Source organism: Notolepis coatsorum (genome assembly GCF_963971535.1).
Source record: "Notolepis coatsorum genome assembly, chromosome: 1".
NCBI lineage: Eukaryota > Metazoa > Chordata > Actinopteri > Aulopiformes > Paralepididae > Notolepis > Notolepis coatsorum.
This window is the reverse complement of record NC_140165.1, coordinates 108954073-108971500: the sequence shown is the minus strand read 5'-3', so window position 1 is coordinate 108971500 and position 17428 is coordinate 108954073. Positions and strand designations below refer to the sequence as shown.

At 46.3% G+C, this 17428-nt stretch overlaps 1 protein-coding gene across 1 annotated transcript in view; it reads right to left on the bottom strand.

The window, feature by feature from the left end:
- Positions 1-4531: 4531 nt before the first annotated feature.
- LOC311244266 (uncharacterized protein) overlaps positions 4532-17428 on the bottom strand; it is a 55831-nt gene continuing 42934 nt past the window's right edge. Inside the window, exon 6 of the mRNA XM_084333682.1 lies at positions 4532-6672. Coding sequence (XP_084189808.1) covers positions 6585-6672 — 88 coding nt within the window. The 3' untranslated portion in view covers positions 4532-6584. The remainder of the gene's footprint in view (positions 6673-17428) is intronic.

Sequence of the window (17428 nt, the reverse complement as noted above, 5' to 3'; positions counted from 1 at the left end):
AAAACCACAGGATGGAAAAAAAGGAATTTTTCTATCAAAAAGTTGTCCTTTTTGACCAAATGAATAATATGTATTAATATATTTAAAAAATTAAGAAACAATGATATATAAGACATATCTTTAAATACTGATACATTCATAGAGATAGGGGTCAGGGGCCGGTTTACCAATTTTCTAAATGAATCCATTGCACAAATCAGTTTAGTTCTCAACTATCTTAAGTAGGACTACAGTACAATCAGCACATAGAATGTTGCAGATTCCAGTCACAATTGTTTTAAACAAGTCTTAACTGAAAACAGGCCTATATGGTAGACATAAACACGGAATGACGCTGCATTTTGAGCTTTTATGGAAGAGTAGATATGTTGTGTACTTCCAATACCTTGAATCTTCTGTAATTGAGGCAAGTTTTAACACGGATTTACTGAGACTGCAGTGCTATATTTATTTTTGTCACATTGTGTGTAAAGAGTTTAATCTGCTAGTGCCCAACTGCTCATTGTTATTGCGGTTTTAATTGAGTAATTCATTATTAATTCATCAGAACAATTTCTTTTTTATAATTTTTTATTTTTTTTTATTATTATCTTTCCCCTCCTCCTTTTTCCGATTTTTCTCCCATCCCACTGTTAGTCGTTATGCCAATTCCCAACCCCCTTCCTGGTTGTTGCGCACCCCCCCCCTACTGTTGGTCCGGGAGGCCGGAGACTGTCACATGCTTTCCTCCGACACATGTGCAGCCAGCCGGCAGCCAGCCTGGCAGCGCAGACTCTCACTGGGAGAGTGTAACGTGTGGAAGGTCACACTACCTCCCTCCAGATCCTTCCCTCGCTGTGCAGGCGCCCCGACCGAACTGTAGGAGTCGCTGTTTACAACGACCAGGACCCACCCACCAGCTTTCCCACCCCTAACACTGCCAATTGTGTTAGTATGAGCGACCAGCCAAGCTGGTAGCAACACCGAGAGCTGGGCTCGAACCCAGCGTCTCCTGCGTTGGTGGCGAGTGTCTTGCCCACTACACCACCTAGCCGCCCAGAACAATTTATTGAATGAACATTGTGTATATGTTAACTATATTATGAGAAAGTAAAAATGTTTTCTTGTAACACCCGAGTTATAAAAAAATAAAAAGACTGTTATTTGTTACCTATTTAATGTCTTTATGTAACGAACAAGGGAGGCAGGCAACACAGTGGCTCAGTTTCATGTGATACGTAGTTGTGCTTTCAGGAAGAGAAAGGTCGTAGGCCTGAGTTAGCCTTGGGGGTAAGGTGTCACATTTTTATTGGCTGATAATTAGTCCGTTTTCATTTTTGTGAAATGGTCTAACTTGCATCAATCAATCAATCAGCAAAATTAAGACTGGCTTGAGACTGAACCGACTTCACTTTAGACAGATTTTGGTAACGAGTTCACAAGTAATGTTAATGAGTAAAATGTGCATCTAAAGAGCCTACTTTTCTTCTTTTGCTTGACCAGAAGGTACATTTAAAGTAGGTTTATCACCAAACTGCTACAGCCCTTTAAAGGGATATTTCACTTTCAGCAGTCTTAACTCTTTCCACATGTCAAGTCTCCTCATTCACTTCCATTCATTTTGAGGATCAAGTCTAAATATCATACTTCTGAAGTATAAACTATACTAATATTATTCGGTGTAACATCTTTCTGTGTCAAATGTACATTTTCTTTGCCAATGTTGCCATTTTCTAATTTCCATCAGAAAAGGGACTATTTAGGGCGGCTAAGTGGCACAGTGGGCAAGGCGCTCGCCACTAACGCAGGAGATGCTGGGTTCGAGCCCAGCTCTCTGCGTTGCTTCCGGCTTGGCTGGCCGTTCATACTAATACTATTGGCAGTATTAGGGGGTGGGAAAGCCGGTAGGTGGGGATCGGACGTTGTGGACAGCGACTCCTACAGGTCGGTTGGTGCGCCTGTACAGCAGAATCAGGAAGCAACGGGGGCAGCGTGAGCCTCCCATGCGTTACTCCTCGCCGCTGAGAGATCGCGCTGTACAGGTGAAAAGATGCGACGGCTGCCTCCTCGTGTACCGGAGGGGACACGTGATGCAAGGCTTCGTCCACATTGCAGCCGACCAGTGGGAGGCATGGTCTAACAACGTTCGAGACAGGGGAGGGTAGAATTGGATAATACGAAAATTGGGATGGGAAAAAAATAGAAAATGGGGAGAAAAAGTAGATAAAAAAAGAAAAGGGACTATTTCTCACTCGATGTGTAGTTTGACCAACTATCAACTTTTCACAGAACCATGGTAACCACTCCCCAAAACATTCCACACAATACACCTACAACAATTTTACCAGATCTGCTTTTATTTTTCAAAGGTAATACATCTCTAAAGACACATCAAATACTAAAACAAACACCTACTTTTGACTCACAATTGTCTGTTTTACAAGACATTTTTACAACAATAGTTTGTTTATACTTCAGAAGTACTAGGTCTCCAGAATGAATGGAAGTGAATCAGGGGTCTCACACATGGGAGGAATGGTGGTGTTGACAGTGGACGACATCGACAACAGTGGTTGCTAGCTTACTTGTCCATCATCATCCAACCTTTTATTTAAAGCCTAAATAAAGACCCTATGCATTTACGTAGCAGTAAGACTGCTGACATTTGACAAGTTACTCCGTGTTGATAAATACCACTTGTTCTATGCTCCGCGCTCGGGCACGGTTTTAAGTATTTGCATACAGAACCGCCCCTAATTAACCATATATGGTAATGAAACACCCCCATGGAATGTGGAAAAATGGGCTAAGCGAACTATGAGAAACTTCACTGAAAGAGCGAGATTGGTCATGGAGGTCCAATCAGCATCTTCCGTTGTGAACAATCTTATTTGGAAACATGACACACAGAATAATAGTATTTAGCTTTTTATTTTAAACAATATTTAATCGTATGATTATAGATATTTTTAGAGAATAAATAAATCCAATGAAGTTGTCAATTTCACAGACAACTCCGCTGAGGAGGGAGCGTGCAGACTATCTTCGGTGCGCCGGGAGCCAAGGATGTTGACTGACCCAGTCCTACAGAACCAGCACATTGACAGAAATAAATGACAAGCTGACCCGACATTAACACTTTGAGTGCCACCGACGCGAATTGTCATTTGATTTTTTTATTAGCGATCTGAATTCATATTTCATCAACCGAGTCTCCCGTTGGTACAGCAGACCCTCTAGGAGCTCAGATGGGAAAATACCGCCCCCTATCGTCTATCCCTGTGTAACTGCAGGCCATTCGATTATACTGGCCGATCCCTGTGGGGGGAGCCAACTGGCTCCATTATGCTGGCGAGGGATCCGATGATGAGGGAAGTGATCGCGAGTTGGAAAGCAGCGTGGAATATATATTTACAGCAGCCAATAATCAATAAACACGATCGATATTTGGAATGGCGATCAGGAATTGGAATAATATTTTTGGAGAACATCTGATCTAAGGTAAGGAGTCTATGTTACCAGTTTTAGGATAATCAGAGCTGTATTCACTGAGATAACAGCATGTCCTGTGTGTGTGTGTGATGTTGAGGAAATGAGAATAGATTTTTCAGCCCGCTTCTATATCGTGCATAAGTACACATATACTATTTTTGAAAACGATTCATAAATAGGCAGACAAATGACAACATGTTTTCGAGAGAACGATAGCTTTTCGAAATGCTATAAAAAGGATATGAACCGATTAAAAAAACAATCCGTTTCGACAATGTTGACTGCAAACAAGTCATTGATAAGCGACGGGCAGATTAGACACATAGCCATAATTTAAAACATAGATTATGCATTTTTAACGCTAACATTGAAGTGGATGATGGCATTCAAGGGGGTAAAAAGGAAAACACGGCCGGCACTGATAGTGTTAAGCACTGTAATGACTGAAATGAACGAGTCGCTGAAGCACACTGCTATATCTGTGCAACCCAATGGAGAATACAAACTTGTAACCACTATTTTGCGCTTGCCTTTTTTCGTTGAGGTTTTTTCAAGTTAGACCTTGCAAGGGTAGATTTACTTAAAACTGCGGTATGATTCTCTTGACTGAATTGCTGCTTTCAGCAGGCCAACTGTGCTCTACAATGCCTATTGTGCGCGTGTGAGCCCGTTATAATTGCGCTCCTGTTGGGTCGTTGGTTTTGGTCAGAGTCATTATGGCTTCAGTGGATAACCCCGATCTGCATTTAAGTGATATTTTAATTACAGATACCCCAGTAATCCCGGAACCTACGATCCTCTGATCTGGGTCAGCTCTCCATCCCTCGCACCAGGTTACGGACTTTTGGGGACAGAGCCTTCAGCGTGGCGTCCCCTACCCTCTGGAACTCTCTCCCCCCCGAAATCCGCAACGCCCCAACCCTGGACACCTTCAAATCCGCTCTAAAAACACACCTCTTCACCAAGGCTTTCCCCATCAGTTAGTTTAGATTAGATTAGGTCCATTATCCCTTACCTTCCCTCACCCCCCCCCCCCCTATTTTCCTTGCCCTATTTTTTGTCCTGATTGTGAAGCGACCTTGGGTTCTATGAAAGGCGCTATATAAATTTGATCTATTATTATTATTATTATTATTATTATTAATCACATTACAATTGAATTAAATACAATTAGGCCTGAATGAGTCGTGTTCCTCCCGGCCACCGGTAACGGCATTATCAGCCAAATGCGCAATTGCGCATAGCAGATTATCTGTACATTGACAGAGTGGAATCCCATTCTATTCATATAACTGGATTTGTTTATTGATGGAGCTTTGAAAGCTACATGGGTAGAGTCTATTGCTCCGATGACGTTGGGTAACCTGGCGTAAGATCCTCTCTTGGCCTCAGCCTGCTGTTATTATTGATATATGGGTATTGTATGTAGTTGGGGGTTGGGGAAATTATGACATCCAACACTGCGTTTTGTTCCACGCTCCAATTTGGGTCCCAAATTGCGGTACAAATCAAGGAGAATGTGTCTCGGGTAGCGGACTCTACTTAATATTATGTTCTCTCGGCAAATAGACTGCCCTATCTCTGAAAACAGCTCCCCACGGAGTGCACCCCGCGAGAAGTATTTCTATAACGCTATAAACCATGTTGCATCAATTCGGAAAGACCTATTCCAAATGCTATTTATAGGGTTTGACAATAATTACACTAATGTCGCTATTTTACAATTAACTATAATTCATTACGGGTCATGCCGAAGACGTCGGTGTTGAAACTAATGCATGAACGTTTATTTCCGTCTTGCAGTTTCCGTATTCTACCACTTGGTGACAGGTGCGCACGGTCTGAGCTGTGCATATATATACACACAATCTCAAGCACACATTCATGTTGATAAATCCCACTTTGCTTAGAAATGATCGTACGCACGGTTTACGCACATATCTGTGCGTACGCAGCATTGATAAATGAGGACCCAGGTTTCTATGTTGTATGAATACGCTGGTGTGTCTTCAAAGATACAGAGTTAGTGAAACTCTTCTCACACTGGTCACAGTTGTATGGCTTCTCTCCTGTATGGCTACGCTGGTGTTTCTTTAAATCTCCTGCCTGTCTGAAACTCTTGCCACACATGTCACAGTCATAGGGTTTCTCGCCTGTATGAATACGCTTGTGTCTCCTTAAATCTCCTGCCTGACGAAAACTCTTGATACACAGGTCACACTGAAAGGGTTTCTCTCCTGTATGAATACGCCGGTGGTTCCTTAAATCCCCTGCCTGACCGAAACTCTTGCCACACACAACACAGAGGTGGGGTTTCTCTCCTGTATGAACGCGCTGGTGTCTTTTTATATGGGTTGATGTACTAAATGTCTTCCCACACATGTCACAATGATAGGGCTTCTCTCCTGAATGAATAGGCTGGTGTCTCTTTAAATGGACTAATGTACCAAAGCTCTTCCCGCACAGGTCACAGTGGTAGGGTTTCTCTCCTGTATGGCCACGCCGATGTTTCCTAAAAGTTCCAGAGCGGTTGAAGCTCTTCCCACAGTATTCACAGTGGTAGGGTTTCTCCCCTGTATGAATACGCTGGTGGTTCCTTAAATCTCCTACCTGACCGAAACTCTTGCCACACACGACACAGCGGTGGGGTTTCTCTCCTGTATGAACACGCTGGTGTCTTTTTAAATGGACTGATTTACTAAACCTCTTCTCACACAGGTCACAGTGGTAGGGCTTCTCTCCTGTATGAATGGGCTGGTGTCTCTTTAAATGGACTGATGTACTAAACCTCTTCTCACACAGGTCACAGTGGTAGGGTTTCTCTCCTGTATGAATGCGCTGATGTCTCTTGAAATTGCATAATAGACTGAAGCTCTTTCCGCACTGGTCACAGTGGTAGTTTTTCTCTCCTGTATGAATGCGCTGGTGTGTCTTTAAATTGAATAAGTGACTAAAGCTCTTTCCACACAGTTCACAGTGGTAGGGTTTCTCTCCAGAATGAATGCGCTGGTGTCTCTGTAAGTCTCCCGCTCGACTGAAAGTCTTTTCACACAGGTCACAGTGGTGGGGTTTATCTCCTGTATGAATGCACTGGTGTAATTTAAGCTGTGTCTTTAGGGTGAAGCTCTTTCCACATTGGTCACAGCTGTGAAGACTTGAATCTCTCTCGTCGTTGGAGACAGCAGCAAGGCTGCAATTACTCTGGAGAAGAGAGAGAAACTCAGATGAAGAGACAATTTCATACAATGGGCACTTATCTCATCTAAATTAATACAAAAACGTGATTCATTACTGAAATAAGTCAAATACAAATTCAACTATAAATGGACAAATATCAAAATATGTTTCTAATGTGCCACTCATATTCACCACGGTATAAAACGGGAACGTATTGATGAAAAAATTATTTCTTTATGGCATATTGAACGGAAGGTTCATACTGTCAATGACATTGGATCCATAGCTATAATATAAAATATAGATTTAGCTCTACAAACAACGTGACGCACAGTGAACGTTTGTAATGGAAAGGTGGCCTTCATAGAGAGGGGCCCGTCTAATGGCTGTGTTAATGTGTTAATAATCCATAGATAATAAAAGAAATATCAATACTTGTTTTTCTTTTTTTTGTGTGACCTGCAACAGGGCTGTTTTAAAACCAGAGACAGTGGACAGACTTGTCTTTCTTGCCTGCAACTTAAAGTAATGGCTTTGCTTGTCCAAATGACAATACTGACCAAATTGAGATTTATTTTTCTCTTGTCCATTTATTTTGTTTGCTTTCTAATTTAAAATACAGTTTGAGGGCGCCCCAGTGTGTGCCATAGTGCCTCGCACACCTACGCGGCCGTCTGATTTGTCGCATGTCCTCCCCACATCTTCTCCCGTTCTCCCTCTCCTCTGTCGGTCTTGTATGGCCAATAAAAGCTGTAAAAATGCTTACATTTCTTTTTTTTATAAACAAAATAAATACTGTTTGAAACCGTCTGTACACAGTCAGTAGGCTATGTGCGCTAGCAGAGCTAGTCTCCAGTCGCGAGTAACGGTGCACATGTGCGGTGGTTTGTCCACCAAAAAAGCGCCAAAAGATAGAAAAGAAACTAGCAGAGCCAGAACTGTTCAACTCCCCTGGAGCCACAGCCAGCAGAGAAGCCGGTTTACTTTCGCTTTCAAACCAGCTGCAGCCTGAGAACTGGAGTGTGAGGGGATGTAACACTAAAGATGGCGGCAACAACAAAGAATTGCTGCAAAATAAACATACATCTGTTGTTAAATTTTTTTCTTTTTTATTGTAATACTTATCGATAATTATCGATATGATAACATTATCATATCGTTATCGTGATAACATTTTTGGCCATATCGCCCAGCCTTACACACCTATATAGTCCTCCCTTATCTTATGCCCAGAAAATAATAAGACAGTAAGTTGTTTGTGTGTAGATAAATCTTTTTCCATTTTAACCATCTTGATCAAATCATCTGTGATTCAGGTGTGCAAGGGTTGAGCAGCCCAAAAATAATATTTGAGATTAGGGAGAGCCAAACCGCCAGCAGTGTTGGCCAGCTGTAATGTTTTGAAACGCACTCTAGGTAATCTCCCCTGCCAAATGAAATGTGAGAGTAATCGATTTAGTAAATTAAAATTGGGGTTATCAATTCATTAATAATTAATTAATTGCATTTATATAGCGCTTTTATAGACACTCAATGTAGGGTGGAAATTGCCTCCTTCACCACCACTGGTAGCACCCAACCTTGGGCTATGCAGGTTCAATGGCTACCATACACTGGCACCCGGCACACATCACACTACACAATGGCTGAACAGCTCAGGAGACAGGGATTGATATCAGCCAATTAAGGGGAAGGGGTGATTAGGTGGCCTTGATGTCAGAGACCTGATTGGGAATTTGGCCAGGAACGTCGGGGAGCCCCCTACTCTTTACGATAGGCGTCCTGGGTTCTTTAACGACATAATTCAGTCAGGACCTCGAATTGAATTGGGATGGGCAACATATCCACATCTTCTCTGATCTTATTGATAAGCCTGGTGTTGGCCTTATACAATTGGTCAAATGTGGGTGTTATGGTAATGCCTAAATATTTAATACCAGTACTTGGCCATTTAAAAGGGAAGAGGGATCTGGCCTGTTGAGAAATGTTCCCCCCAATAGCCAGTGCCTCTGCTTTATCTATGTTAATTTTATATCCAGAGTAATAACCAAATGTTTTAATTGTAATCATAAGGCATGGAATCGACCTCACTGGATCGGATAGGTAGAGGAGGACATCATCAGCATACATAGAAATCTTGCTCTTCCCCACCCACCTTCACACCCTAATATTTACCTCTTCCCTTATCAACTGGGCCAGCACTTCTATTAAAATATCATACAGTAGTGGAGAGAGACTGCAACCCTGCCAAACTCCCCGTTGTAAGCTGAAAGGGATGGAAATATTGCCATATTGCCAATATCGCACAGAGGACTTCAGATCTGAATACAATACTTTAATATAATTCATGAATATTGGGCCAAAACCCAATTTTTCTAAAGTTTGAAATACAAATGCCCACGAAACCCGTGCAAAAGCCTTTTCGGCATCCAATCCTAAGACCATTGCTTCATCCTGCCCCTTCTGGGAAAAAGCCATCACATTCAAGAGCCTTCCTATATTATTACCAGAATATCTGCCTGTAATGAATCCTGTTTGATCAGGGTGTATCATTTCTTTTATAACAGAATTTAGCCTCCGGGCTAAAATAGTGGTAAGAACCTTTAAATCACAGTTCTGTAAATATATTGGGTGGTAGGACCCACATAGTGTTGCGACTTTCCCTTCTTTGTGAATTACTGTGATAATAGCATCCCCCCACGTTTCAGGGAGTGTTTTCATCTGAAATTAGTGGTCATATGTGACCAGCCGTGGATAGTAGGGACTTGTTGAGGCAACGTCAATTTTTTTTTACACATTATGAAAGTACAGATTCATACCTTCAAAATAAGCCATCACTTGAAAATTTTGGTGGGATACTTTTCAAGCTACTTCCTATGAATCATGGTGATATCACAAAACGTATTCAGAGAAAATGGCCTTGAAAGTTTCACACTTACAGTGTTAAACAACTACAACCCTAACCAGAATGCATTGTAATCCTGCATGGCCCCCCTCTCTCTCTCTCTCTGGGTGCAATTAACACCTCTAGTGCAGACTCTTTTGTTATGACAACGACTCTGTCTTGTGGCACTGCCAACACACACCCAAGGAAAAGTCATGATAGTTTAGTGAAAGAGTTAACCTTCTGTAGTGTGGTAGTGAAAGAGTTAACGTAAGGTTATGTATATAACCTAGTTATATGAGTACTAGCTAAGCGTCCCGCTCTGTAAGCCTATCGAGATATACCTCATCTCATGTACCTATTGTACTCCATCAATGAAAAAACAAGTACATCTACACCTGCCGGGTCCCGCCCCTATGGAGGCGTAGCCTATAAGACTCACCAAACACTCTTCCTCGCCAAAAATCCCGTTTCCAGTAAAAGATCCCTCAAAAGGGAACTCAGGGCCGCTTAAGAGCGGGACACTTAGCCAGTACTCATATAACTAGGTTATATACATAACCTTACGTTATATTATCGTACTTGGCCATCGCGTCCCACTCTGTAAGCCTATCGAGATATGGGTTAGAGCGGACGCGAGGCCCGACAGATGCACCCCCTGAGGACCCGTAAGCCCACATCAAGGGGTTTGGGGAGCCCCGTCACCCCATCCTTCCTAATGAAGGGGGGGTGCAGTCAACTCCACCTAAGTGCGAGCAAGAGGGAACTAGAACCCCTTGAACACACAGCACAGGCGGAACCACGTGTGACCTAACACACTGTGGCCCATACCCACACACTCCTGCTACGCTACCAAAGGACGGGAAGCAGGAAAGGCCACAGACCCCAGAACCGCCTGGGAGACAGAACCCCCGGTCATGTCCATGAGGTAAAACCTTACAAAGGGGCCCGGGGAGGACCATGAAGCTGCAGCACAGATGTCCTCCACGAGGCCCCACCCAGGAGAGCGGCAGAGGCAGCCACCCCACGAGTGGAGTGCGCCCTGACGCCCCCAGGGGGATCCTGCCCAGCCAACGTGTAGCAGAGGGCAATGCCCTCGCACAACCAATGGGACAGGCGCTGTTTCGACAGTGCCTTACCGGCACGAGAACCACAGTGACAGACAAAAAGCTGATCGGTAACCCTGAAGTCCTGAGTACGGCTGAGGTAAATTCCCAAAGCACGGACCGGACATGACAGGTGAAGGCCCGCATCTAACTCACTAGTGTGAGGAGGAGGACGAAACGCCTGAACCACAATATCCCGGGAGCGGAAGGAACTCTGGATATTCTTAGGCATGAAAGCAGGATTAGGTCGCAGAGTGGCACCGCAATCGGCCCGAAAAGACAGGCACTCTGGACGTACCGAAAGAGCACAGAGCTCACTCACACGTTTAGCGGAGGTGACAGCCAGCAGGAACGCGGTCTTGAAAGACAGCTGTCCCAACGGCGCCTGCTCGAGCGGCTCAAACGGGGCCAAGGACAACCGACCGAGGACCAATTGAAGATCCAAAGTCGGAGCAAAAGAGCGTTGCACCGGCTTAACGCGTCAAGCGCCAAGCAGGAAACGCTTCACAAGAGGGTGGCTGAACAAGACATTCCCCTCAAACCCCTCATGATAGGAGGATATAGCCGCCGCATATACCCTCACCGTCGAAGCCGACAGTCTACCAAGGAGAGACTGGAGATAACCCAGGACAGCATCCAGGGGGCAGGAGACTTACACCACTCTTGGAACATACGCCATCTGCCCGCGTAAAGCGCGACAGTGGAGGGAGCATGTGCATTCCGGATGGTATCAACCACAGAAGGGTCCATCCTCTCCAGACTTACCCTCCCACCAGCCACACCAACAGGCGTTGGCCCAACATCGGGTACTGGAACAGTGACCCGTTGTGCTGGGAGAGGGCCGTCGCCGACCAAGGAATAACCCAAGGAGGAGCGACCAGAAGCTGGATCAAGACCGGGAACCACACTGCCGTGCCCCGGTCCGGCGCAACCAGGATCACCGTCCTGCGCTCCCTCCGTATCCGCTCCAACAGCTGACCCAACAGCTGTACAGGAGGAAAGGCGTACAGAAGACCGGGCGGCCATGGAAAGGTCGAGAAGGCATCCACCCCCAAGGGGGGATGATCTGCTCGACTGACCGAGAACCACAAGGGGCACTTGTGAGAGCGTCGGCTCGCAAACAGATCTACCGAGGCCTCCCCGAACCGATTCCAGATCTGTCTGACTATGTCGGGGCGGAGTTCCCACTCGTCGTAACGAGGACCGCCCCGAGACATCATATCCGCGCCCATATTCTCTGCACCAGGGATGTGGAGCGCCCTCAGACTGCGCAGCCTGCGAGATGCCCATAGCCAAAGTTCGACCGCCACCTGGAGCAAGCAGATGGAACGAGTCCCACCCTGCCTGTTGATATACGCCGCTGCCGTCACACAGTCTGTCCTGACCAAAACGTGCTCGCCTACCACCAGGTGGTCGAACCGTTTGAGGACCAGGAGGACCGCCTTCAATTCCAACACATTGATGTGCGGGGTAGACGGGCCAGCATGAACCTCCGTCCAGCTGCCCCCCACTGCGTGGGTCCGACACGTCCCTCCCCAACCCGTGAGAGAGGCGTCGGTGAAAACCGTGACGTGTGAGCGCCTGCTGCCCATGGGGACCCCAATGGTGAGGATACCCAGCCTCTTCCAATGGGCGAGATCTCCCCATATCGACAAAGGAACCGTCAACCGTTTCCATTTGTCCCTCACCGGATCTATTCTCATAGAGAAAAACCACCTCTGCATCCTCCTCATGAAGAGGAGGCCAAGAGGAACCACCGTGTGAGCAGATGCCATCATACCGAGCAGACGCATCACTTGCAGCGCCGTGACCGTCCCTCCCAGACGGAAACCCCCGAGCGTGCGAATGATAGACACCCGGCGCTGCTCCGAGAGGGTTACAATCATGGGCCTCGACCTCAACGTCAAGCCCAAGTACTCCACCTGTTGACTGGGAAGAGGTGTACTCTTCTTCCAATTCACAGCAAAACCCAGCCTGGTGAGGAATTCCACCACCAGCCTGGTATGAGACCTGGCAACCTCCTCCGAACGACTGAGGAGTAGAATGTCGTCGAGATAGAATAGAACACGTATCCCCCGACGACGTAGAGGCTTCAGCGCAGTCGCCACGCACTTGGTGAATGTGCGGGGAGCCAGAGAATAGCCGAACGGCAGCCTCTGGTACTCGTACGCTACGCCCTGAAACAGGAACCGTAGGAACTTCCTGTGAGGAGGGAAAATCGGGATGTGAAAATACGCATCCTTCAGGTCTATGGAGGTGAACCAGTCTCCCCTTCTGACAGCAAGCAGAAGGAGTTTGACGGTCAACATCCTGAACGGTCTCGCTACAATCAACCGATTGAACGCGGACAGATCCAGTATAGGTCTGACCCCCCCTGTTTTCTTGGGTATCAGAAAATAACGGGAGTAGAAGCCTGACATTGCGTCCTCTCTCGGAACCACGACGGCGGCCTGCTTCGCCAACAGAGATTGGATCGCGTCGGCCAGGGCTGTCACTGCTTCTGACCCTGACAATAGGGTCGGCACCAAACCTGAGAACGGAGGGTGGGGTTGTGCGAACTGCAAAACAAGCCCCTCCCTCAACGTTCTCTCTATCCACCCCTCCAAACGGCATTCTTGTCGCCATATGTGAAAATAATCCCACAGCGCACCCGCCGTCAACGGACGCTGGGCCGCAAGGAACAGTAGATAGTTGGCCCGGTCCCTCCCGCTGTGCGACGCACCCAAGGGGGGACCCCGACAGAAAGGGCCGGTTTGATACGGGAGAAGCTGTCATCAAACTGGTTGACACACACCCCCCCCCCTGAACACCCCTCTAGCGCATGCTGAGGAGTTGTTCCGCAGCTAGACACGCAAGGCATGAGGACCCCATGGGCTCCTACACGCCGAAGCCCTGCAGTGATATTGCTACCACCCAAATCACGCTCGCCTCTTCTTTGCAGACCACTGCCGCTCTCACGGGAGTGGGAGGCATCAGCGTGATACCCCGCCTGGCGAAGGCGAGGCCGGGGTAACCCTTGCTGTGCATTCAACAGAAGAGGCCTCGAGTCCCCCTGCTGACCACTGTAGCTAGTGGCAGCTGTAACACCAGGCTCATCCATCACACAACGTGTGGTGCAGGAGCCACGCGACAGCACAACATTCTCACGGACAGACCCAGGCTCAGCCATCAACTGGGTGTCAGCCCCTGTCCCCATGAGAAGTGAAGAATGGGGCCGCATGCGCTTCAAAGAAGGTTCGCGGCCCGCAGCCAAAGGAAAACGATCAGAGCCCCGCTTCCGTGGGTAACAGAGAGAGGATTGAACGGGGAGTGGGCTGCTCGCGGCAAAGTGACGACGGCTTGTTTTATCCAAGCCGAATTCACCCAAAATGGCCGATCCCTCGGCCGCCAAGGCTGTCGGCCTTGTGGAACCCAGTCGTTGACGAGGCCGTGCTCCAACCTCTGGCTGCACAGCGTGAGGCGGTGTAGGACCCAGATCAACAACCGCCTGCGCCTCCACAGAACGACCAAAAAGTCTTTCCGTGGAAAAAGGAGTCGTGAGGAGAGAAAACCTATCCTCTTCCCCAAGAGGAGAGTGCTCCAACCAAACATGCCTAACAACAAACGTTGATAGCATCCTAATCCTCCCCGCAGTTATAGCTTGCGACTGAGTCAAGATCTCTATAACACCACAAACATGCAACATGTTTACAATGTCGGCTGGACCCATAGCCCTACTACCCGACGCCAATGTGGATAGGAAACTAGCCAGCTGAGCCATAACACTGGCCACCGCTACAAACCATCCTGCAGCAGTATACCACTCATCCGTCCATACTGCCACCCTCCGAGCCGATTCGCTCTCAAGCATCGGCCGGGTGGGACATCGTTCATCCCCGCCGGGGCACAGGAACAAAGCTACCTGGCTACGTAGCCACGGTACACCCGGCCTGCACCCTGTTGTTAGCCCGTTTACCCGTAAAAAAGGTAAATAGGACTCAGCGAAACCCCCCACATTAGCAACCGACTGACCTTCATCAATGAAGCGGGCAAGAGGAGGGAAAAGCGGCATTGTCCCGCGGCGGGGATTATTAGAACAACAACCCATTTCAGCATCAACATTATCATTAGCAGTAGCATTAGTAGCATTAGCGTTAGCAGCGTGCTCCAGGATCGCCAGGAAATCGTCCACTGCAGTGGAACGTTCACCAAGCCACCCCGGCCCTGGCGCCGAAACATACTCCACAGCATTACCAATACCAACATTAATGCCTGATGACACAGGGCCTACCTTTGTACAAGCCGGCTCGATAGCCAAACCTTGTATGCTGCCCCTTGGTCTGCTGCCGTCAGACGAGGAAACATCAACACAGGCCCGACGTGTCGCTGAAACATGCCTCGAAGATGCCAGGGGTAAGCAAACCTCCGGTAAGCATTCAACATTACACAATTTCTCTAATCTTTTCAACTAGTTTACATAAGGTGCACTGCAACCGTTATGATGGAAACGAAAAAAGAGGAAGAGTGTTTGGTGACCATGCCTACTGTCTTATAGGCTACGCCTCCATAGGGGCAGGACCCGGCAGGTGTAGGTGTACTTGTTTTTTCGTTGATGGAGTACAATAGGTACATGAGATGAGGTATATCTCGATAGGCTTACAGAGCGGGACGCTTAGCCAGTACTCATATAACTAGGTTATATACATAACCTTACGTTAACTCTTTCACTACCACACTACAGAAGGTTAACTCTTTCACTAAACTATCATGACTTTTCCTTGGGTGTGTGTTGGCAGTGCCACAAGACAGAGTCGTTGTAATAACAAAAGAGTCTGCACTAGAGGTGTTAATTGCACCCAGAGAGAGAGAGAGAGGGGGGCCATGCAGGATTACAATGCATTCTGGTTAGGGTTGTAGTTGTTTAACACTGTAAGTGTGAAACTTTCAAGGCCATTTTCTCTGAATACGTTTTGTGATATCACCATGATTCATAGGAAGTAGCTTGAAAAGTATCCCACCAAAATTTTCAAGTGATGGCTTATTTTGAAGGTATGAATCTGTACTTTCATAATGTGTAAAAAATAAATTGACGTTGCCTCAACAAGTCCCTACTATCTCGATAGGCTTACAGAGCGGGACGCGATGGCCAAGTACGATAATATAACCTTCTGTAGTGTGGTAGTGAAAGAGTTAACCTTCTGTAGTGTGGTAGTGAAAGAGTTAACCTTCTGTAGTGTGGTAGTGAAAGAGTTAACATTCTGTAGTGTGGTAGTGAAAGGGTTAACCTTCTGTAGTGTGGTAGTGAAAGAGTTAACCTTCTGTAGTGTGGTAGTGAAAGAGTTAACCTTCTGTAGTGTGGTAGTGAAAGAGTTAACTTTCTGTAGTGTGGTAGTGAAAGAGTTAACATTCTGTAGTGTGGTAGTGAAAGGGTTAACCTTCTGTAGTGTTGTAGTGAAAGAGTTAACCTTCTGTAGTGTGGTAGTGAGAGAGTTAACCTTCTGTAGTGTGGTAGTGAAAGAGTTAACCTTCTGTAGTCGGTAGTGAAAGAGTTAACCGTCTGTAGTGTGGTAGTGAAAGAGTTAACCTTCTGTAGTGTGGTAGTGAAAGCGTTAACCTTCTGTAGTGTGGTAGTGAAAGAGTTAACCTTCTGTAGTTGGTAGTGAAAGAGTTAACCTTCTGTAGTGTGGTAGTGAAAGAGTTAACTGATCCAATCTTCTCACAAACTCACTAAAACCTCACAAACACCAGCAACTGAGCATTCTCAGTGGTGTCAGTGGACTCATCCACAGCTATGGAAATGCACTGTGCATTTTTTTTTATTCTATCACAAAGCTGTTTAATCAAATCATCATCCAGTATTTCAGTTATTCTGGTTGCTGTGATCTGAGGGGGATTTGCTTTTGTTTGCCTTCAAACATGGTCTTCATCACTTCAGTCATACATTATTTTATTATGTATGCATCAGAGAATGGCTTCTTGTGTTTAGCCAACACCCATGCCACTGAGTGAAGACTTGGTTGCTTTTTCTCGTTGTGACATAGCTTTAACAATAATTCTGCTTGTAGCTTGATATGATGATTTCATTCCATTTATTTTTGTGGTTCTTAGCACTGAATTTTTAGGAAAGGCTGCATCAAAATAACTGTGTTTTGTTTCATAGTGGCGTTTCAAATATGCCACTCTTCACAAGAGCTCTGGCACTGGTTTGGTGCTGGGAGGATGCACGCATATTTTTCAGTCCATTCAGCACGGAGATACTGTAAAACTGGGAACGAGGTTACTAGGTACAGTACCTGCAGATTAGACTACCTGTAGACGCGCTGTCAACTCTCGCTCTGACTGGGACCCGCTGAAAGAGACTGTTTTCATTCCGTGAAAACCCGCCCTACTCTGCTCTGATTCGCAGACTGTGGGTGGGGGGGAGAAACGCTGACGGGACGCTGAATGTGATTGAATCAGAGTAGCCAGACACACACAGACAGGCGAGAGCACTGCTTGCAGAGGAGACAGCAGAGAATTTCGAGGATGCCTGACAGGCGCGTTAATAAATTTGTTTATCTGGCTTACTGCTGCGGATTCAAGCCATGCAATAACAAAGCGCAACATTAAAATAAGGACAGCATTAAGTTGCAATAAATCCACTCGAACAAAATTCGTTCGCTCATAAAATTTGTGACATTCGAAATGTGTTTTAATGTTGTTTAATGACAATACACCCGAGTCCCGACTCACGTTTTATGATGAAGGTCTTTTTAATATAGACACTGCGTTTGTCACAAGTTAAGTTGCTGTAACTTATAACGTTAAGATA